This window comes from Strix aluco, chromosome 1 (assembly GCF_031877795.1).
Source record: "Strix aluco isolate bStrAlu1 chromosome 1, bStrAlu1.hap1, whole genome shotgun sequence".
NCBI classification, from domain to species: Eukaryota; Metazoa; Chordata; class Aves; order Strigiformes; family Strigidae; genus Strix; species Strix aluco.
Genome location: NC_133931.1, coordinates 72377788 through 72401082, shown reverse-complemented (window position 1 = coordinate 72401082; position 23295 = coordinate 72377788). Strand labels below are relative to the sequence as shown.

Below are 23295 nucleotides of genomic sequence, written 5' to 3'. Positions count from 1 at the left end.
GCAAAATAACAGCTCCTCACAGCTGATAAACAAATAGATTTGGGAAAAGTCTAAAATATTTGACCTTCACCTGTCTCCAAAAGTCATGACATAGGTCATTGCCTCATGACCACATTCATAAGGTGTAAGGACTGCAGTCCTTAGCTGAACTACACCACCACCCCATGACACACCCTGAACACTGTCTTCAAGCAAATCTTCATGACAGAAAATCCACTGCATTATGGATTAACTTCACTTAACTAGAATGTTGAAAAAAAATATTCCAAGATTTCATTTTTTATTAGAAACACCTGAGTCACTGATTTTCAGCCTTGACTTTCATCTCCTGGATCCTCTCATCCAGAGAGAAGAAAGATTATGCTATATAGCCCCTTTGTGCTTGTCCTTTTCATACACTTTGCCACCTCCCCTTTGATTTTAATTTCTCTAATGCTTGTTGAAATAGTATCAATAACAAAAGGTAAAGTAAAAAAACCAAGGTAAAGTAATTTAATTGAGTTCTCCCCTGAACTGACAGAAAGCTCTCAAAACACCACGTTTCTTTTAACAGGTCTGTATAGTCCCTGGGGTACCAGACCCACCTCATTTGAAGCCAGTGGCAATGCTCTCATTGACTTCACTGGGTCCAGCTCAGGACTGATGCAGTTGCAAACCAGAGGTCCAGGTCTCTGTGGCCCTATCCAAACTCAGTTCAAGGTATCCCACAGCACAGGCACAGTGGATTTTGCCTCACATGGTTACAAAGAGCCACTGACCTGCTGGCCTCTGATCTCTGGCAGAAACAGTGGGACACAGCTGTTTTGCCACCCCTGAAAAAAGTCACTCATAAAACACCCACTAACATCAGATGCCAGGGGGGTTTAAGGCATAACACAGACTCCTCATGTAGAAAAACAAGACTTTTTTTATCACTTAAAGTGTTGTTATTTTTTTACAGCTCTGAGCTGCCTAGATGACTAACTCTTCACAACTAAACTGAAACTACATCATAACATTGTTGCAGCAGCTTCTGATATTTTAAAAGGCAAAGTTGAAGGAAATGCTCAATCTAAAAATGAAGCCCCAGTCCCACAGGGAGATGGTGAGAGGTGATTAAAAAGTAAGCCAGTTGCAGATGAATGTTGATTTGAATTGGAGGTGAAAAAGCAGCAGCTTTTGAATATGAAGTGACAAAGGGGCTCTCTGGCATATATATGTAAAAGTATATATGTATATGCTATACCTTGTTCATGCTGACGTGCAGGGCTGGCCATGGTCCAACTACCTTCACACTCTCCGTTTCTATTTTCTTCAGATGAGAAGTTTCATCATAAAGAAGGGGAAGTCCTGAGCTCAGTTCTAAAAAGATTCCCAAAAGAAAGAAAGAAAAAAACACAGTCTGAAGGGATGCTACAGAAGAACTGCAGAGCAAGACACTCAACTGCATTTGCAGAGACAGTGGTCAGCAAACCATCTTCCCTCTAAGACCCTCCAAAATGTTTCATAATTATGTCTGTTGGGTCATTTTGCCTTCTTCTATTTAGCAAACAATTCCTCCCCCTCCTCCTTCTTGCCCATCCCTTCATTTCAGCAGGGCTTTTACCAGATTTGGGCTAGATACTTCTCTCCTTACCTCCCCCCCTCCAGCCCCCTTATATTCTAAAACTCAGTTGACACCAGAGGGATTATTTATGCAGCCAAGGTGCCACTCTCAGAACATGTGATGTGTAAAGAGATCAGAGTATAGCTTTTGGCTTCTCTCAGACGTCTTTATTTATATGCCAGCCTCTTTAAGACTGTTGTCAGGAATTTGCTGTGCTTTGTCAACAGAGATTTTGAGCAAGCCACTGACATAGAAAGACAAGAAAAAACATTTTTTGAGACAGTCCTGAAAGGTCTCTGACAACATCTTGGGGATGGTGTGGCATATATATGTATATTGGCAAGTACTCTGAGAAAAATAACCCTCATCGTGTGATGATTTACCTAATCTTTGTGTCCGCCTATATTTCTTTTTGCCATGGATTTTTGGTAATAACAGTTGGGAACAATCTGGTAATCGCTGGAGTCTGATTCAAAGCCCAGTGAAATCAATAAAAGCTTTGCACTGACTGCAGTTTGGTTTGGATCAGGTTCTTTAGCTGTCCTAAGAATATTAAATATTACTCACTCAAGATCTAATTCTACAGCTGTTTAAATATACATTAAAGGCTTTGCTGACTGAAGAAAAACTGCTAAAACCAGCTTATAGGGATATAAGCAAAAAGCTGTTTTTGGCATTGGTGAAACATTATCAGACCCTGAGGTAATAATGTCCTAGAAAGGGTTACAATATCAGCATTGACCTCCCCTTGGTGGTCTCTCATCACAAGTTAGTGATGCCAGAGTTCCGCATTTCTCACATCACAGCTGCTGCCGTGGACTTGAGACTGTGAAACTGCCCAATGATACCCGGGAATAAATTACCACAGCCGTAAGATAAGACACGATGATTGTTTGGTTGTTGGGTTTTTTTTTTGAAGAAACAGTCATTCTACTCTCCTGTTGAGAAAGAACATAGAGGGGCAAAACTGCCTTATTTAAATTATTCAAGTTTGCTATGATTTAAAACTGACTTTTAAGTTGGTTTTTTTTGTTTAAAGGGAGAGCTCTGGAAAACAAGCTAGACAGTTTAGCCTTTTAACTCAACCTTGAAAACAGATTTTTAAAAAGGCAAAAAATTGAAGTCCTACAAAAGGCATACATTTCCTGAGTCAGCATTAAGTCTTGGCAAAACTAGGCTTTCATTTCAAGAAAGGATCTGGCAGCACTGTGGTTTTTCAAAGCACTGTTTTCAGCCTGCAACTCAGTCTGTATTACGCCATTCTCTGCTCTGGGTTACACAAGGACTTTTGTAGTGAGCAGTTCAGGAATAAAGGATGTCTTTTTTTAAGTGATAACCTGCAAGCTCACACCAGAGTTCAAGAGGCAAACTGGGCCCCCTCTTCTCATTCACCATTTTCCATCATAAAAATTCTGCAAGCTACCTTGCATACTTGTTGGCATCTGCTTTCAGTGATAGCCCCAGCTGTTGCCGGTGGATCTGCTCATGTGTACCTGATAATCCATGCACAATGTTGCCATGCCAATTAGGCTTAGCGAGCGGCTCACCCTCTCTGGCGAGGCTGGCGCGGTAAGGCTAACTGCTGTTGAATACAGCAGTCCCTGCGAATACACGGGGGAAGAAACTCTGCTGCAGTGTACGTTAGCTTTGAGGTGAAGGGCAGCATTGCAAATACAATTATCAGGCTGAAGGCAGGAAAACAACCTCTTCTGCTGAACTGCCTTCATAAACACATGTCGGATTTGTTTCACTGGATTTCACTTCTTCCAGTAATTGAAGTAGACAAATTACTTGGAATGTGAAAAATCAGGTAGGTCTGGGCCAGGTTTGTTTTCTGTAACAAAATCCCAGGCCATGTGTTTGCTGAGAAACATGCACCAGTACTTAAAGGTATGCCCTGGCTGGGCATACTGTCGATTCTCTCTCTCCTTGCCCATGTCCTCCGAACTGTGCTGGAACTTTGACATTTATCAGAATAGGTGTAAGTGGAGGAAAGGCAGCTGCTTTCTCCCTCTCTCAACCCAATGCTGGGTACATATCAGTGGGTCACTCCACGTTCCACTTCAGATGAACTTAAAACCACCTCAGAGTTCAGAGATGAGTCCAGTCCACAGGAACTGGAATAAGTCACAAACACCCCTGGTCCCTTGGAAAACCACAAGGTAGACAAACTGAAGTGCTGGTGTGCACAGCCTCATGGGAAGGTTTCCACTAGAATAGCACATTCCCCCCATGAGACCTTTTGGCTCTCCAGGCATTTCCACTCAAGATATTTTGGTTGCAAGCACTCCCTGAGAGTGTCCCCAGGTTAGTGACCACTTACTTCCTAGAAACACTTTCCCATCATTGGCCTTTCCACACAGCCTGGAGACAGACATCAGTCCCCTGTGTCCCCACATGCCTGACGCAGACCCCTGATAGTTTCTCCTCTCTGCCTGAGTTTTTGTTGTCCCACACAGTCTGCCATGTATGCCATCCTAGATAACCGACTGACAGCCAGCATGCTCCTAACCATTTCAGCACATACACTACAAGCCTTTTCCACAGGCTCTCCACAAGACGGTTTTCTCAGCTGAGATAGCCTGAGCAGCATTTTAATGAGTCCATTAAAAACAAACCAAACCAAAACAAGCCCACTGAGCACCAACCTTGAAAAGGTACCCAGGCCTGTCACCCCAAACTATAAGTGAGTAAATTTGATTCTGTTATGAGGGAAGAGATCCTATCCATACTGGCACCGCTCTAATGGCATAAATATGCCAGGTCTAACTGCAGACTGGCCTTTCAAGGGAAATCAGCTTTGTGCCTCCGGCTGGATGCATGGGTATGGGTCTCCTCAGGGGATCAGCAATGGGTGGCCGTGGGACAGCATGCCTGCATTAAGACAAGCCAGTGCTCGGCATGCACAGCTGCCTGAACAGCTCGGCCAGACACAGCTGGCATGCCCGCCCCACAGCCTCCCCTCGGAGGTGTTCCATCCCTTTCTGTTCCCTTAGAGAAACTGAGAATTGGCATATGGCGCTATTGGCATTAGGTCATGTCAGAAACCAGCACCGATTCCCTTTTCTCTAACCAAATAGTTAGCATGAACCAGCCTGAAGCAGACAAAATGAAGAGAAAGGTAAATCTATCTCCAGGAATAGGTGCTACAGGCATGTCCCGGCTGTTGAAGTCCCCTTCAGAGCATCGCAGCTGCTGGACAGGCTGGGGAGGCTGTGCCCTGCCAGCTGTGCAGGGTTTGGGGGAGGAAGCTCGTCCTCCCCACGCCTGGGGGGACGCAGCCTCTGGGGCTCCACATTTCGTCTCACAGGTAACACTCACTGGGCACAAAGAGAACTGCTCCTGACATTTACCCTTATGATTTCCCAAGATTTTTCTAAGGTTATTTCAGCAATAAGGAGGAGTAGGAAAGCAGTGCAGCCTAAGAGGAGACAGAGCTGGAATAAACACCCTGGACTGTGTTTTTTGCTGTTGTTTCTTTAATCACCTTCTACTCTACAGGTGGGCCTGGCTTAGTGGGGCCCATGGCAGGGCTGGGGGGAGCTGGAGACCGGCCCCACTGCAGCATCGCTGGGGCAGAAGCTGAGGCCCTGGGGGGCTGACAGGGGACCTTGGGCAGGACGGGAGGAGCCCCCAGGAGCGGGACAGGGGCAGCAGGGCCTGCCATGCCCTCAGGGCTGGGACACTCAGCAGCAGCATAGCTGGCCCTGACTGGATTTCCTGGCATGCTTCAACTCTAATTTGGGAAAGAAAAAAAATATGGGCTGGCACACCCCCCAGAAAGGTCACTGCCTCCTGCCGCACCAGGCTGACAGCCCGGGTGAGGCTTTCCAGCTCTGCTTGGCCGGCATCCCCCCGCCACCAGCGCTCAGCCACTGCTCATGGCAGCCCTGTGAGCGGCCGGCCGAGGCCCAGCAGCTCCACGGCCAGGACGATCAGCCCAGCAGCTACCCAACGGGTGGTCTGCACCACCCTCTCCCATGGCGCCGGTTGCTGCAGACCATGGCCAAGATGCGGCACAAGAGTGCCCAGCAGGCCGCCCCAGGCCTCTGTGGCAGCACCAGGAGGGGAGAGGCCACACTGGCGGTGCGCCATGCCAGCCCCATGCGCTTCCCAGAACGAAGGTACGCCCGCGTGGAACGTACAATCAGTGAAAGACAACATGTCTCCTGGAGGTCGCTCTTAAGGGAGCAGCTTCACTGAAAGCCCCAGCAAGCAATTGGTATTGCTGCTTAGGATTCCCTTCCTTAAACGTCTACAATGCCTTGCATTTTATTTCTTGAGCGTCCCTCCTAAAAACTGTTATCTCCCTCTCCCTGGGAAAGAAAATTAAAGAACACATTTCTGAGTTTCCGAAAAAAAGTCTGATTAAAGTGCATGTGTGGGTAGATGCCTGTGCATTACTGCTGAGGTGGGACAGCCTACAGTCAAGGTCACCCAGCACTGTCCATTACAAGATCCTGGTTTCAGGAATTTGAAAGTGGTCAGATTAACTGGCCAGGCTGAAAGTTTCCATAATGGATTGCCTATCTCAGGGTGATTTACAATTATAAAGGCAAAAATTGGGCAAAGGAAGAACTTATCATCCATTTCAGGCAAGGAAAAAATAGAACATAACTTGTTTTGCCCATCTTCTGAAATTCTTACACAGCTTCAGCATCTCACACACTGCAGAGTGCAGAGATTATAAATTTGGAGAGCAATAATTAGGACCGATTCATGGCAGGGATGTTTCTTTTCTAGTTCCTGTGTAAACCTACAATCATTTGGTCAAGCTATGTACCCTTAAAAAAGCCTGTACATGTTCAGCAGCAGATACTTATGCCCAAACTCCCCACGGTTGCATCAGGAACAGATAGGCTTCTCTCCTCTTTGCTTTCTACACGCCAACAATTTCTCTACTGAGCAAGAAAGCATACTCCAGTCGTGGTAGGTAAGGCTGAGCAGGAATTATTCCCATTACCCGAATTAAGAGCAAGATGCTGTTTGTCCAGTGCTCCAAAATTTCTGCTGTTTGCACCCAGACATGAAAGCAAGAATCAGATCCAAACAACAAGGGCTGAAGGCCAGCTGGGCAGATCAGCAAAAGACAATGGCAGATGAGGATAGGTTTGTGAAACTATACAAATAAATAGTAACAATGAAAAAATAGCCTGTGCCAAGTGGCTAGAGGCTCAGTATCTGTGACTAATTGGGTATTTGTTCAGCTAGGGAACACCAGTCTAACACCAAATCCCGTCACCCTGTAGCAAGGCCAGGAAATTGTAAATCTTGTCTCATTTGCACATACTACCAAGTTAGCAAATAATAACAGGAAGCATATTCTTCAAGGAGAAAAACCGAAACATGTGTTGTTTTCCTTTCCTTTGCCTCCTTGCCAGAGAGAAACCTGAAAGCAGCACAGTTACTGAAATGACATTCATTGCAGTGGACTTACTGTTTGGGTTTGGAACTCCAGAAACAATGTCTTTGCTGTCGGGAGCAAGGGCGCCATAATTCGTGTGGTGGTGATGATGACGGTGGTGGTGGTGATGCCTTGCAGGCATTTTTGTGGTATATGGTGCTCCACCATTCTCCTCAATGTTGAACTGATGCAGATCACTGTTGTTCAAGGGATAGCTACAAAATAAATTCAGTTCAAATTAGAGCAGTAAACAGTAGGACAAATTGTACTTTTGAAGAGATTTTCTTGGGAAAGAAATGCACAGCTTTTTTGTAAATAAAATTTTTAGCAAAGTATATCCCAATTCTTTACAGTTTTCTGTTAACAGGAGGCTCATAAGGTGAGGAAAAAGGATGCCTCTGCTTGTTTGGCATGACTTTAATATCAGAATTAATTTTTATTTTACAATGACACGGTCTCTGCTAGACTCTTATGCCGAGTCAAATTCTGACTGACTTGCAGAATACGATTCTCAAAACCATCAAAATTTGTCCTGTAGGAATTTGCAACTTCACCAGGGATAGGAAAGTGGTCAGTCAACAAACAATAACTCCTTTAAAGTTGTCAAAAGAGCAGACCAAGGAACAGTCCCAGAATAACATTACATTCCTGAGAAAGTTTGTGCCTCCAAATTTACGGTGCAAAATAGCTGTATGAAAAACTTGTGACAGGAAAAAATGGAGAAAGATCCCATTGATAATAAAAGGTTTTGCAGGTAACAACATACAAAACAGCACTTGGTCAAAAAGGAATCATATCTGTGCTGGTAAACTAATTGTTGGGCTTTTTTGCATATATTTAGTTAGGAGATTAACTTTTGTCAGTCTACAATATATGGAGAAATGGAGACGCGTTGAAATTTCAATTCATCATCTCTAACTCAGAGGTGTCAAATGACACTATTGATTTTCTTCAGTAGTTTTAACTGGTGCCATTATTGTTTGAAATGATGATGAATTTCTAGAAAATTTATTTTCTCTCCATGCCAGCAACCAAAAAAGACTGAGATAACTCTACACAGATACTGCAAATGACTTGAATGTGCTTTCCTCAGAGGAGTCCTTAAAATTTTTATAAGGTTTTAACTTACTCTATAGCATTGCATTAGACAGTAGTTGCAGTAAATCAATTCATTCCAAGGAAAGATGAATCCCCTGCCCGTTTGAAAAATGCTGAAGAAATTATATCTTCAGCTGCATGGGTTTTCAGTTTGCTTTTATTACTAATGGCAGCTGAAAACCTGACAATATGGAATAAAGACAAACAGAATAATTAAAGGAACAATGAATAAATTATACCTAGCTACTTGCTACATATGTTCTCTGCAGATTACTTACTGATTCAAAGCAAAATTAACCAGTCATCTGCAAACGCATCTGTATCATTTCCAAAGATATGCTGAAGCACGCAACTAGGTTACATCATTAATAACCACTGTCTTCTTAGTAATAACTTCTGACAACATGAGGTTTTTGACTGGGTAGTAATTGAATAACACTTTTATGCTGGATACCTTTATGAAAGCAGGAGGCAGGGAGGGGAATGTTGTGTATATTAATCTTGGCAGGTTCCTGGCATGTAGCAATGACTGCCAATAAAGGCACTTCTGATGCCTTATTTGCCTTAAGGAAACAATACAAATAGGTGTCTGATCAACAGGGGACAGCTTTGGTGAGCTCAGATAGTCCAGAACTGGCCTGTCTTTTGAAACTGCACTATATCTTCACTGTTATAATCAAATCAAGCAAGTGCCTACCAGGGGAAAATGGTACAGGCTAATGAGATTGCACACTAATTGTAACAGCTCTCCTGCACTCTCCCTTCAAGCGCCTTGGATTGAAGTGACATTTTTGCATTTTTTTGACTGAGATGATAGCTGGTTTTGTTCATGCAGTTAAAACTCTTATTAGAAATAAGATCAGTTTTGGGCTGGAGCCTCAGCACATCCTTTTTTTCAGTCTATGATTCAATTTTTTTTCAAGACACAAAATGCCACATGCTTGGGAGTTGCTTTCATTTCACCTGCTGGCAGGCTGGTTTAGCAGATTTTCGACTGGTCTCTTCAAAATTAATGAGATCACACCAAATCCTTACATTGACTCCTCATATTGCTATGGGCATGAGGTAGCTTCCGTGCTTAAAATGGGAATGAACTGAGCAACCAAATGAGCCAAAACCCCTCTGGCACAAGGTTAAATGTGCACCAAATTCTCTAGACGTATTTCTTGACTGTCCAGAGAGGAGAGCTCACACCATGTAAAATGCAGGGAGACCGTTACTTCAAAGGAGTAGAGAGCTAGCCCAGCAACGCTGATGTTCAGGTACGCACTGAAATCCTCGAGGACAGTAAGTCACAAAGCTCCAGACAGGATGTCTATACCCAAGCAGTGCACTCATGCGAAATCCCATGTTGAAACTGCTGGCCCACTTAAAATGATGCAGTCATCTTCACTCTTCCAGGGCTGACAGCAACTAACAGATACTGAGGCAAACTCATCTCAGTGGTTGGTCAATTCTGATGCACACGGGGTTGGGCTGAGGAAGACTTTCGCACCCATACCCTCACTACTAGACTGATGAGTTACTGAACAATCATAAACAACAGGGCTTGCAGCAGCCCCAGAGCCAGTCTACTAGTTGACAGTACCCAAACAAAAATATCATGAGTAGTCCAAATCCCTTTTCCATGTACTCTCTACTATATAATTTATGGGCACACTGGACATCCTAGTCCAATTTCTACAAGGTGGCATCAATACTACCACATATCACATCTATTTTTCACTTATTTTTCTGTTCTTCCACCGTCTTAAATCTAGAGACTTGAGACTTTTCCACTCATTGCATCTTTTTGCTATTAACTTTTCTTTCTACTGCTTGCTTCTGTCTGGGTTACCTGAACAGATAATGTGCTCATGCATCCTTCCCAACCCATCGATGCAAATAAATCACTAGTTTCAATGAACCAACTTTCTGACCATATCCTAAGCCCTCCAGGCTTTCATACTTGCTCCCCAGACATCAAGTAATGCTCTCAGACTATGTGCATACATGGGCGGGGATCAGTTTCTATCCTCTTTCTTCCTTTCTTTTGGCTCTCCTAATATGACAATGTTACACCTTTGTTTTACCTTTCAATAGTCAATTGGCTGTCCTGCAGGTTTCCTCTTTTTCCTCTGTTATTTACCTCTGCAGTTTTCTCAACAAGCTCCAGCTGCTTCCTATACAACCAACTCCTGCCCTTCAAGGAAAATGAGGCAGGGCCCTACAGGCTATTATATAAAGGAAGAAAACATTTCTTCCTTCTCTGTGCCTCCCTCAGGCAAAGCACTCCTGAGAATTCAGTTACCAGAGGCTGAACCTTCAAAACAGCCACTCAAAGTTCACAAGACACTTGGGATTGCCTTTAGCCTCAAACTTAAATAATTACTTTCTTCTGACCAAAAGGGCAGCATATTGAGGAACAGAGCAAATAACATGTATCTTCTGATTACTTTTTCCATTTAAAAAACTTTATTTACATTACGAGTCCTCTATCGCAATTTTATACTCCTCACCCTTTGCTTTGAAAGCTATTTCCAGTTGATATTCTTACATTTCATGTGCTCCAGCCATCTACTGCCTTACCAAACCATGCCTCTAGCGTACAACTCACACATACAACAGTATTAAGAGATCACAGAAAAATGGGGAACAGAAAGCTATTTCAAAGACTGAATTATCCACCTCTCCCCTCAAAACCAAACTAAGCAGGCCTATGTTACCCCAACTGATCAGCTGAACTGAATCTTCAACACCTTCACTAGCAGAGACTTCATGACTTCCCTGTGCAATCAATTTCAGTGTCTCACCATGCCTACACTTACTTTCTTTCTTTGTCCTGTCACCTTTACTACAATTTAAGCCTACTAAAGAGCTTTGAATTCTTCAGTTGTCCCTCACAGGTCACAAACTTCCTACAGTTCTGATATGTCTTGCCATCCCCATCTGCCCAGCTGCCCCCTCCTCTGCCTCTGACATGTGGTGCTCAGAACAGGGCACCCCATTCCAGTTGAGGACTTGCAAATGTATTGCAAAGAGGAAGGGTTGATTCCGTGTCCTATGGGATCTACTGTTTATACACTGGAACATGACATTTGCTTTTTCTTAAATAGCCTGGGGTTGACTCATGTTCAACTTCTGATCTGAAAGAACACCAGATCCTTTCCTAAACTGGCCAGGTTTCCACCTCCCAAAACCTCAGCTATGAAACAGGTTCCTACCTAACAGCACAAACATACTATCATTTCTCCTGAGCTGTGTCCTAAACTTTCTTGTGTGCTAAGATCAGAACCCATTCAGGACTTCTCTGTCATCCATGACAGGCCTGGTGTAAGAGGACTTCCCATTTTGGTGCAACCTGAGTAACAAGAGATTTTTTAAAAAAGTAATCACCTTCCCATACCATCCTCATTCTCCTGTAGAACATAACCATGTAGCCCTGCATAAAACACCTTTCACCCGTTTCAGAGCAGGCTTACTCCTCCACCCTGTCCGTGTCCCCTTCTTCCACACTCTTCTTGTAGGCATCTCCCATCCGGCTGAAGTTACACTTGGAGAGAAAATGGTGGGCCTCTATTCTCTCCCCTCCTTGGGGAGGTGGGTGGGGCAACAGCAGAAAGCAGACTCAAAACTATTGTGCCTCTTGGGTGACTCTGCATTGAGTTTAGACCCTCCCTGCTATAGCTGAACAGTGGTATAAAAAAATCCCAGGCTTCTAGGTCTGGTTGTGACAACTAACCTTCAACAGTTACCACACCCACCTCTATTCTTTGCTTTGAACACTGCTTCTGCACCAAACCACTGCAAGTGTCTAACATTTAAAAATCCTCAAACTTTACACAAACATCTTCACAACCCCTCTCAATCCTCCCCCATCTGCAGCTCAGAGCAAGTCTGATGGTGATTTGCGCAGCTTTCGGCAGCTCAAATCCACACTGCAGGCTTTGTGCTGAATGTGTTGGGAGGCTCCCCCAACCACTTTGCTCCCTAATAGGAGACAGTTCACCCATCACCATATTGTAACTATACCTTCTCCAACTCAAAATGGGCTTTAGATGTGCTCCCAAATGGCAGTCAGTGTATGTTAACGTGTATGTGCATTAAAGTGTATCCATGGAGGAAAGACTCTCAGAAGTCTAATGAAAGCAGCCATTGTGCATGAAGCTTCAATGTGGCAGCTGGGGGGATGAGACTTAACAGCTATGTTAAGCCAAACTTTCATTTTTGGGGCTTAATCTCTCCTTTTGGGGGAAAAAAAAAAAAAAAAAAAAAAAAAAAGACAAGACTTTGGGTTTATTCCCTGCCCAAGCTTCAAAAGCAGTTAAAAAAAACCCAAACAAACCCAACTGAATTTTTAGTCAAACTTAAACACATTTAGAATCTCACACACCCCTTGTGTTTACACTTCATGTAAAGTGGCACAAAGAGCCTAGGAATTTTGCATACTCTGGAAAATACCCCATGGAGAGGAATGAAGAGGAAAGGTGGAGGGGATAGGAAAAAGGTAGTGTTCTGCATGAGTATCAATTAATGACCAGAACCATTGGACTGAAGCAAAAGACTTTGACAGGACCCAGCGTTATACAAGAAAGGAACACAGACCACAGCAGGAGGACTTCTCATAAAAGAGAGAGGATGCAGTTTCATTTTTGCAGCCAAGGATGAGGACATATAGAAGCAATGAGTGTTCTTAAGTAAAGGAGGATTGGCATCACTAAAAAGAAACTTATGGTATCGTTTTTTTCCTGCACCATGTAGCCAGGATCTCTTTACTGGCCAGAACTGGCTTCCTAAACCGTGAGAAGTATAACTCAAGCTGGCAGTGCTGTTACACTTCCATGCTCTGCCCTGGACACCAGCAGACGACAGCAGAGCTGGCCCATTTGCTTCCTTTAGGGAAGGCCTGGGAAGATGTGTTGCCAATTTCTCTCCCTGCTGCCAGGGATGATCAGCAGTCCCCATCCATTCCTAGGGACACCTCAGAAAGCAGAGCAGGCAGCCAGCAGCCTTCTCCCAGACAGACAAACCAACCATGGAAAGAGAGAAAAAGGCGATGGGGAAATACATATTCAGAAATGGTGATGGGAATAGGCAAAATTTCTCCTGTAGGAGATAAAAGTATATGCAGCAGCTTCCTGCTGAACTAAGTTTTGAAGCAGGAGTAATCTGGAATTCTCCACAAAAAGAACAGAGCCTGCAGCAAAGCATGTTCCAATAAAATACCAAGAAACAAATCTTGACTCAACAAAGCCATTGTCCTCATAGATTTCACCTTATCTACATAAAGATCATTAAAAAAATACTGCCTTGCACAACTGTCATGCAAAATATGCCCACTGGGGAACTAAACTTGCTCATCTTCATTTACAAATGGTTTTAATTAATGATAACGACAGCTAATGGTATTTAATCACCTGTCAAAAAAATTCATTGTCCCAGATGTCCTTGCAGATGAGAAGAACTCTGAAAGAAGACACAAAATTTTCTAAGACAGATGAAATCCTCCCCCAAGTCAGTGCTGTCTTCCCCTTTCAGTCACAGGCAGACAATGTATGCCCGTCCTTGGGAAATAAAACAACTCGGGGTGGCTAATACAAGCAAGCTAACTCAGGTTAAAATAGGAGCAAAACCAAGTGAGGAACTTAAGCCCTCCCAGACAGCCTGCAGCAGATCTTGGGTTGCTAACCACGCTAGAGCCTTTTCCACCACTTAACCCATTAAATAACTCAGGCCCATGAGCTAAGCACATCCCTGTCTCTCCTTTCCTCGTTATCACATACCTGCCAAAGCATGCAGACACAGAAAGAGGCACAGGCCTGGCTAACAGAGGAGAACATGAGAAACCACGGGAAGTGACAGAAGAAATAGCTGGACATGACAGATAAAAGCATAAGCAGCTAACAGATGTTACGGAGCTTGCCCTGAAGGATTGCTGGATTTCACAGGTAGTTATGGGAGAGCTACATGAGAAATGGCCAAACTTCACAGAGCACCGGAGGAGGGGAGTATCAGGGACTTTTTGGTGAGAACAACTTTGCAGGGCCAGCACTGCCTAGGAAACCATATTGGTAATACTGCATGAGGTCCAAACTACCTAGGTAGCCTTGGGAAATTTGCATATGGACTTCACAAAACTGGGAGCAATTCAGGGAAAAAGCAAGGGGTAACTGAGAGGAGACAAGGTAAGGGAAGGAGAGAATCCATGTACATCAGGGAAGAACAAGCATGGGAAAATGAACAGGAGGGAGAGAAAAGGGACCAGCCACATGTAAGCAAGCTGCTGGTCAGCATGCTTGGCTGGTCAAGCCTCGATCTCTGCAGTCTAGGCTTCTTAACTATAGTCCTATTTTCTGGGGGAGGGGTGTGTATGCATACAGGATTGAGCTTGCTGTACTGCCCCATGTTCGTGTGCTACTGTTTGTGTCTGCAGGTGCTGGTAAAGGCACTGCTCTCCACCTCTTTGGCTCTGCATGGCTGGCTGCATGTGTGCTCTATGTGTATTTACAGCTCTGGAATACATGCTCGGCATCTGTACAGGCTGGGCTCAGAAACCAGGAACTACAGCAGCCTCACATCTAGCAGATTAGAAAGGTGAAACCACTTTAGCCTTAAAGCCAGTCCACTGGATTTGGCTTCCCTTAACAATATGCTCCCATCTTACAAAATCTCCTTTTTGCCTCTGTCCCTACACAGCTGAAACTCCTTGAAAAAACCATGTTTTTAGAGAAATTAGTAAAACTGTGGAAATTTCATGCTTCTAAATTATTCATATTCTGAATATGCCCTACAAAGAAATATGTGGTCTTCTGACTTTTCAGTAATTTGCCGTAACTTTAAAGTCCAGCGTGAACATACCTGACACCACTGCCACACAAATGACCTCATTTTAGGTTATAGATATCTGCCTTTTTTTAACACATTACCAGTAAAGCCACTGAACAGGTAGAGTGTGCAGCAAGTAAAAACTCTTATCAAGGCAGGACAGAATTTTCCACTTAGTTGCTCAGAAGACAGTATTAACAGGTAAAAGTAACAGAAAATCGATCACTTAACACAGCAAGGGCTTTCTCATTTACAAACTTGCCACCTGTCCTATCTCTGTTCTCACTGCAACACTTGGGCAACTCATCTGAGTTATAGCGAGAAACTGTTCATTTTATCTTAAAAGCAATTTTCAGAATTTTTCCTGAAGTCAGAAATTGAGAATGAGAGAGACATTAAATGCAACAGTAGAATCTGAAAATGAATGATAACAGAGCCCTCCTGGCCTCAAAATTTTGATACAGAAGCAGCATCCAGTTTGATATCCAAGTTCCTTGAAGCCTTGCTTCAAATCAGCCTTGCTTCTTGATTCAGTGAGCTCCAAGTGAAGACACAGATGCTGAAATCTCAAAGCTCCCTTGCCTCTTTCATTCCTCTTCATTCCCACAGTCTCTAGCAGGCTTCATTGCTTTTCCAGTTCCTGCTATTGCACATTCTACCGCAAAACTTTGCTTCTCCTAAACCCTCTACTGGAGCTTTTTGTTTCCCTGGGCCATTTTTTTTTTCAGAGCTCTTCCTTCCTTCCTGACTCCTACACACCTCATCATGAGAAAGACTCAGCTCGGGGACACCAAGATGCCAGCCCTGCTGTCTGTCAGGAAAGCCTCAAAATTCAGGGGCTTGTCCCCTGGAGATGAAAAGAAACACAGCTACTTTGTCATCTGTTTAGCTACTGAGTTCATTGCTATGTCAATACACAATTTACAGAGCACTGGAGATGTATTAATGTTTTGTATTTCTACTTCTCTAAGATTCTCAAAATTGCAGAAATTGGTAATGGCAGGTAAACCATTGTGATTATAATTCCAGCACAGATTGTTAGGGGTTTAGTGAGGAAAAAATAGTCTACAAATAGTTAGCTTATTATCTGTGATTATTTGTATTAGATCAGTACTACTACTAAGGTGTGGTTACTTCTTTCATTTTCTTCAGGGCGCAGAAAGTAAAGGATGTTCTTCATTGCCTCATTTAAAAAAAAATACTGTTTTTTATAATCCATCAACATCTGACATTGTTAAGCCAGGAACTACAGGTTTTCCAAACTGTTTCTGTATGAAATATCTGGTTATGCTTAATCCAATTCATCTTCATCTTTGATATGATGAGCTGCAGGTTTTGCTGTTGGATAGTTTAAACCTGAAGGTCATACCACTAGTGCCATGAAGAGGAAGAAGAAACAAGCACATTACAAACTTAGAAGATAGAAAATACAAAAATCAATCAAAAGTGGAAATGTAATTGTGGTGGCAATTTGAGAATAGAACCCAAGGGGCATTTCCACTGGTTCCCCAACAGCCCTAGATCAACATTGATCTTCATTTCAAATTGGCAGATTCCTCAGTTCTCAGAAGGTGTGATGACTAAGGCAGTCATCATGAACACTGCTTCTGCTAGAGAAAATGAACTAGATTGCTTCGGAAAAGATACATGCAACAGATCATGGAAGGTAAGATGCTACCAACCAAAAGTAGTCACCCCACAGAGTCAAGAGAAAGCCATTATTCCAGAAACACAATACAAAGAAGTAACATTGGGTTTAAGATATCAGGCTGGTGGAACCTCCCACCTACACCAGTCTGTGTTCCAAGTCTGCCAAGACTCTATCTGGAAAAAAAAAAATAAATCACCACTTTCAAGAAAGTTGGATGGGAGATATAGTATTTGCAAAAAACACCACCTCTTCCTCCTGTTCAAAATTGAAGGTATATTACATGCAGAAATTAAAAGCAATATGCAAGTTATTACAGGCATGCTTGCATTTTCTGTAGCAACCTACTAGTATGTGCAGCAGACAGTGCACAGAGGCTTGACTTGTGGACTTTACAACTAAATTCAGATTAACGCTTGTGAAATCAACTGTTTGAAAATAAGTTATTTTGCTTTAAAGGACAGTCATGAAACAGTCATTAGTAAGCAGTGGAGAGCAGCATTTAGTCTGCAGAAGCTTTATTACTGGAAGTGACTCATATCAAAGGAGGAACGCCAGCTGAATCAAATTTTTATCTGCTTTTTGTGACGCAGTGGCAACAAGAGCAACAACACGTGCACTCAGAAGGGAAGGCTATTTGGCCAGTCACTTCAAGGTACAACAGTTCGTAGAAAACAAGGAAAGCCAAACAAGGTCTTCATCATTACCACACACTGCTTTGCAGTGTACTGCAAGAGGTAGATAGAAAAACATGGTCCATTCCTTTACATGTTTTTTCTTATCTACTTTGAATAGCATTGGTTTTGTCCAAAAGACGCATCTTTCTATGTGTCTGGCGCCTGCTGAGAAAGGACTAATTTTCCTGGAGGCCCTTCGACACTACAACTTGGGAGTCTGTGTTTTTCCACACATTTGCAGATTGACTGTAAAGCAGGAAAAAGTATTTACTCGGAAATGGTTCAGAATCTCCATCCTCATATTGTAGCACAAGTTTGGTTAGGGTGCAGAGGCTTGACCAGCTGAGTGCTAGTGCAAGCTAGCTCTCAAAGAAGATTCATGGCTAGCACAGTCTTAACAACAGAAGCTAGGGACCTGGTGGATCAGTCCCTTTTCAAAGTACAACACACACAGACCGAGATGAATTTAAAAAAACACAGTTCCTACTTTATGTCCATTAATGTCAGCTGGTCTGTAGCAGGTCTGGCTCAAACACTCTCTTTAGCTACCATCAGCAATGCTGCAGTGACAGCATTCCCCTACAAGGCTGCTTTCCTTGGTCCTCCTTTGCAGAGTCAGAGGAAAACCACTCATCCAGACATCTGGTGTACCAGGTTAGATTGATGTGTGTCGAAACTTCTCTCCTTCGAGCGAGGTAGTAGTAGCCTGCCTGCCTGATACACAAATTGGAATGACTTGTGGAAAACCTCCACTGAAAACATGGTTGCGGCGCTGAACTGTCTTCGTCCTCCCCCTCAGAGGGCTCCATCTAGCCAACTTTGATGCCTGAGAAGCAAGAGATAGACTCAATTTCATTTTTTCCCCCGTCTTAGACATTCCCCAGCTCATTCCTTGCCAGCAGCTGAAGTTCAATTTTCAAAATTACTTGCAAGCTCTAACACTCTTTCTCTTGCAGGGTGAAGAGACATCTTCTGCAACACTCATCCAGAAGGAAGGAAAAATGATGTTTTACATCACAAGGCCATAATATATGCTTTGTTCCCATCCACAATGTGAGAAAGCATTCCTCCTTTTGGTCAATTTCCACAGGGGTTCACTGATAAAAGGGTCTGGAAGGATTTGTTAATTCCTTTCCTTAAAAGTGCAACCCCCTGACTGCCAGCTTTGGAAATGCATTCAAAAACCTGATCCCATTGTTCACTTTGTCTGTGACTCACATCAGCTAGAGAAAAATAGCTGAAAATTAAAGTTTAAAGAAAAAGCCCACACTAAAATAATTTACCAAAAGTGCCAACACTTTTACTATTGTATTTCAGCATCATATTTCAGTGTTCAATATTAGTCATTAGTTTGCATGCCAGAGCCTGGCTGGGGCTGAAGAGCGATGCATTTCAGCCCAAGTTACAGATGCCGTATCACCAGCTTTTCAATTCCCCCACCAGTTCCTAGGGGAGAGGACACAGGATTATAGAGTTATTACAGAGCAAAAGTAACCCCCCTGCAAATCTGAACAAAGTGGCGAGCCAGGCCTGAGCTCTGAAGAACTGGATTTCAGCTTCATTAAATGCAGGAGGAAGGTATGCAGAGAGATCAGAAGATACCCTCAGCCAAGATATATCAAGCAATTCTCCAGTGCGTGGAAGAATGCAGCCGATTACATGCTGGACTTCAGATCAGTGTAGTTTCTCAGATGTCTAGCACTGTACTCACAGACACCGCCCCCCCACCCCCCAAACTGATGCAAGGATAGTGTTTATCACCTGTAATCAGATTACAGAAGAGTTTCTAAGTGTATGCTGGACTTGTAAAAACAAGATTTCAGACTTGCACAATGAATAGACTCAGGTCTCAGGTACCCCTGAGAGCATGCTTCATTTGGATTCATAAGGTGGCACCTCCTTCAGGCAGTTTGCAATTTGTTTTAAACAACTTCCCTGTATATTTAGAACACATTCAAAATGTGTTGATTTCTCTGTACCTAGAATGACTGTATAACATGCTCTTTGGTAAAAATTGTGTGGCATTTCCTCATGAGGAACTCCCAGTTAAAATAATTCAACACAATGTATAAACACTTACATATCAGGGCTATCAAGTCCCTGTACTGAGTCTGTACATCTATTAACCACCAGTGGCTTCCTGTACCAGCACAAATCTAGGATGTGGTATTGATTTATATTGCCACAGCTTTCCCAATATTCTATTTTTAAACAAAAGGTGCTACTACATTTAACAGCTGAGTTAGCCAAACATCTTCTGCCTTTCTCCCCTCTCCCCACATAATTTGGTTTTCGCCTGCAGTGTTCTGTGTGGCTTCAAACACAAAATTGTACTCCTAACATCACAAGGCCTGTATTAGTCACTTGCTAAAACAATACTTCATAAGTAATGAGTGTGCTGATTTTAGGAAAAAAACCAATGTGCTTTTAAATTTAAAGCAACTTATTTGTACTACCCTGTTCAGATGGATACTACCCCTATCCATCTTTGTTCAGGTGACATTGGCTGGACAGGTCAGTCAGAGCAATGCCGGGGTCAGACAGGAAACAGGTAGAAATGCTCCCTCTTCCCAACTGCATTCCAGCCCATTTGCTACAGGAAGCCAACTAAGATTAGAGCAAGGAAGGACAGAGAAATTGATCTCTTCTTACCTATCTGATGGCTTGGTGACTTTGCTGGTACAGATTTCTGTAGACAGCAAGGAGGATGTGGGATGAAAAAGTGAAAGGGGAGTGCAGAGTGCATGAGCTCCTTCTCCAGAGAAGCAGAATGACAAGTGCTTCCCTTGGGGTGACACACACAAACTGCAGAATGCACAAGTCCCACAGGTTGTTCTTCACCTGTGTGCAGACCTCCTGCATGAGGCATTTTAACACTTAAGGACTGGTTAGGCCTTGTGCTGTATTTCTCGTGATCTGTCAAGGAGATCCCTCATTCAGTGCACCTTCAGCAATAAACCAAACCGCACATAACAACACATGATGAGGAGGAACACTGAGAACAAACCACACATGAGCCAATGAAGTTCTTTGACAAGAACGATACTGTATTATGAATGTAGGTGTGTGAATCATGAAGCAACAATGCTCCACTTTAACTTGAGTATTCAAAAAAAGACTTTCTCCAGAGGGCATTCAGAGCAGCAGCTAAACTAGGCCCTTGTTCCACTGGCTCCAACAAAGTTTCTCTTTCTTCCTTTCCCAAATGCTGCTGAAACAGAGGAAGACTAGACTGGGGAAACTGAAGTCAGCCTCTGCGATTACCCACCTTAGGCTTACTCTGGCATTTTCACATCTCAGTGCACAATTGCTTTATTGTTTTCCCTCCCTCTACAGACTGCACTGAAAATGTCGATCCAGCACAGCATTAGTGATTCCAGGGCAAAACAGGTACAAGCATAAGGTGTATCATGTCTATCCACCCTCCCCCCACATCTTTCAAAAAAAAAAAAAAAAAAAGCACCATAACCAGAACAAGATTGAAAATTTTTATTTGTACTTAGCACATACAGGAAAGATCAAAACAAATATTAAAAGATAGCATTTGTAAACAAATATATTTCACAAAAAGTTATACACTATCAAATTTGCTCTGAAAAAAAATTCATGGTTATAGCCGTTTATAAATGTGTATTTATCAAAATCATGTTAAAAACTACTTCATTTTTAAAATATCCCAAATGAAGATTCATCATTCCAACAACTTCAGAGAGACCACAGATGTAAGGCCTAATTAAGACAAATGCATGAGTTAAGATGGCACTATGATTTCCAGTTTAAAAAAAAAAAAAAAAAAAAGATCGGCAAGTGATCAAAATACCAGCCAAGCCTATTTAAAGACCTAGGTTTGTAAAATATACATTCAACTTTGCAAACATCTAACTTTAAAAAAATAGAGCTATTTCACAGGATCATTCTCATCTTGTAGTGTACCAATTACACGCTGTGTTTTCAAATCCACTCAGAGAAAAGTTATCAATAGGTAGTTTTATGCGATTGTATAGTTCACTTCCATAATCACATTAAAAATAAGACAACAGCAGCACCCTTTTAGCAAGGATTAATTTTTAACATTCTCGCCTTTATAGCAGCAGGTATGGTTTTGGGGAATGCTATCAATATAATCAGTAAGTCAAAAAAAGGAATACACATACTCCATTAAGTTTATTACAGTGTTCTTTCCTCACACTCATTTTCAAAGTTAGGCAAGCACCTCTATTTTTGCTGCAGAACACAAAAATTAAAAACAAATGACACCCAAACCTATGACTACCTCAATAGGCTCCCTTTGTTGGTGGTTCATAAGCCATTTTGATTGCCAGTGTGAATTGTTTTTTCCTCCCTCCAATCTCCTATTTGCATGTCAACTAAAAACCAAAATTTCTCAAACTTCATCTATTAATTTGACTCGAAACAAGATAATAAAAATAACTAAGGCACAAATGGCTGATCTTCAACAGCAGGCAGAGGGTCAGAGATTTGAAAGCATGGTAGAATGTAAATCCCCGGAAATATTTCTGGTCTCGGGACACTGAAAATTCTTACCAGCTTTCACAAAAGGTTTTTCAAGATTTTTTACAAAGACACGGAGAATACTTTTCCCAAGAATGTCCATGAACACTAAACAAGGATGGATGTACATACAAAGACACACACTTTATGCACAATACACTTTGAACGTACTGCAGACAGACAAGGACCATGGAATGCAATGATCGTCTAAGATGGCAGGTGAAATGAAGATGGCTGTTTTTCAGAGAGTCGTCATGAGTTTATCTTGGTACACCATGCTTTGGACTCCTCCTAAATTCTTCTGGTTCTGTTCCTGGATATATCGTAAATTGCTGTCCTCTCCACTTGTGGGGGGTTTCCAATATGGCCTGTCATCATGATAGGGTGGCCTGTACCATTTGCACAGTTATTGGTTAGTGAGAGATGGAAGTAAACTTATGAGTGCTACACAGTAACATGAGTTCACCCAGCAAGTGCTAAGCATGCATACGGCCTGATGGGCAGCTATCAGGAAGGGAAGGAAATGGTGACAGACCTACAGGTCTGATGCAGGAGCCACTGAAGCAACCGGGAACCTTTTAGCTGATTTCAAAGGGGGTTGAATCAGAGCTCAGTCATTAAAAATCCTCTCTGATTTCAAGTGTTACAGACAATCATGCATCAATGCTTCTGAATCCCAGAGGGATGGTGGGGAGGGAGGAGGAGGCTACAGGAAAACTAAACGCATACAACAAACAAGTAAAATAAACCATGTCATGCAAAAAGTTGGGCTCATGTAAATATACCTTTAAGGTCTAAAAAATTAAGAAAGGCAATCCTATGAATGAAAATTGCTCATCTGTAAATATTGCCATTCCTTCAGCACTGATGCAGTTTATTATACTGAAGCAGCCTGTAAGTTACATAGTCTCTTTTGTTAAGATGCACACCTAGAATCTATAATTAGTAGGGGTATTTCTCTGTGACTATGTCGAGAAACTTGAAAAAGTACTAAGAGAAAAAATATTTTTTCATTATTTGTTCATTACTTATTGTTGCTTAGAGATAGTAACCTCAACCACTCCTACAGTGTATCCTGAATCATTGATGGGGGTGCTGGGTGTAGAATAAATGAATAAATAAATAAATAAATATTTTGAACAGTATGTAGGAAACCACAATGTTTAAGATTCCCTTATTACCAAACTAAAGTTGCACCATTTTTTTTGTAATTTTTTTTATGTTAGCAGAAATACAGGCAGGTTTAGATTTTACCCTTTTTTGGAGAGATTCTAAAGTTATATAAGGACAACTATTAAATGGAATGAATTTTCTCAGAAGACTGAACATTAAGTTAACTGTAAACAAGTAATGTTATTGAAAGGATTTTACTAAGAAGACTGAGACACAATTCCACACATTACTTCACAAACTATTCAACAAAAACCCCATATATAACATGTGTTGCACAGGTAGCTTCATTCCAGCCCTTGACCCATGCTCGACTTGCATGCCCAGCAGAAAGAATTTCATGCATCTGTGGTTTGATCTCAGGTTCATAGTTGGATGGATTAAGCTTTCTCAAATC

General features: G+C 42.4%; 1 protein-coding gene across 4 annotated transcripts in view; it reads right to left on the bottom strand.

Moving 5' to 3' along the window:
• The window catches only part of EPB41L4B (erythrocyte membrane protein band 4.1 like 4B), a 180120-nt gene that overhangs the window by 68920 nt on the left and 87905 nt on the right, over positions 1-23295 (bottom strand). For 3 of the 4 annotated variants that reach the window (XM_074824909.1, XM_074824919.1, XM_074824927.1), the window contains exons 16-17: positions 7023-7204; positions 1226-1341 (exon numbers count right to left, since the gene is read on the bottom strand). In XM_074824909.1, coding sequence (XP_074681010.1) covers positions 1226-1341; positions 7023-7204 — 298 coding nt within the window. Of the gene's footprint in view, positions 1-1225; positions 1342-7022; positions 7205-20690; positions 22118-23295 lie in introns of those variants that run through there. The other variant, XM_074824936.1, reaches the window with a different exon arrangement.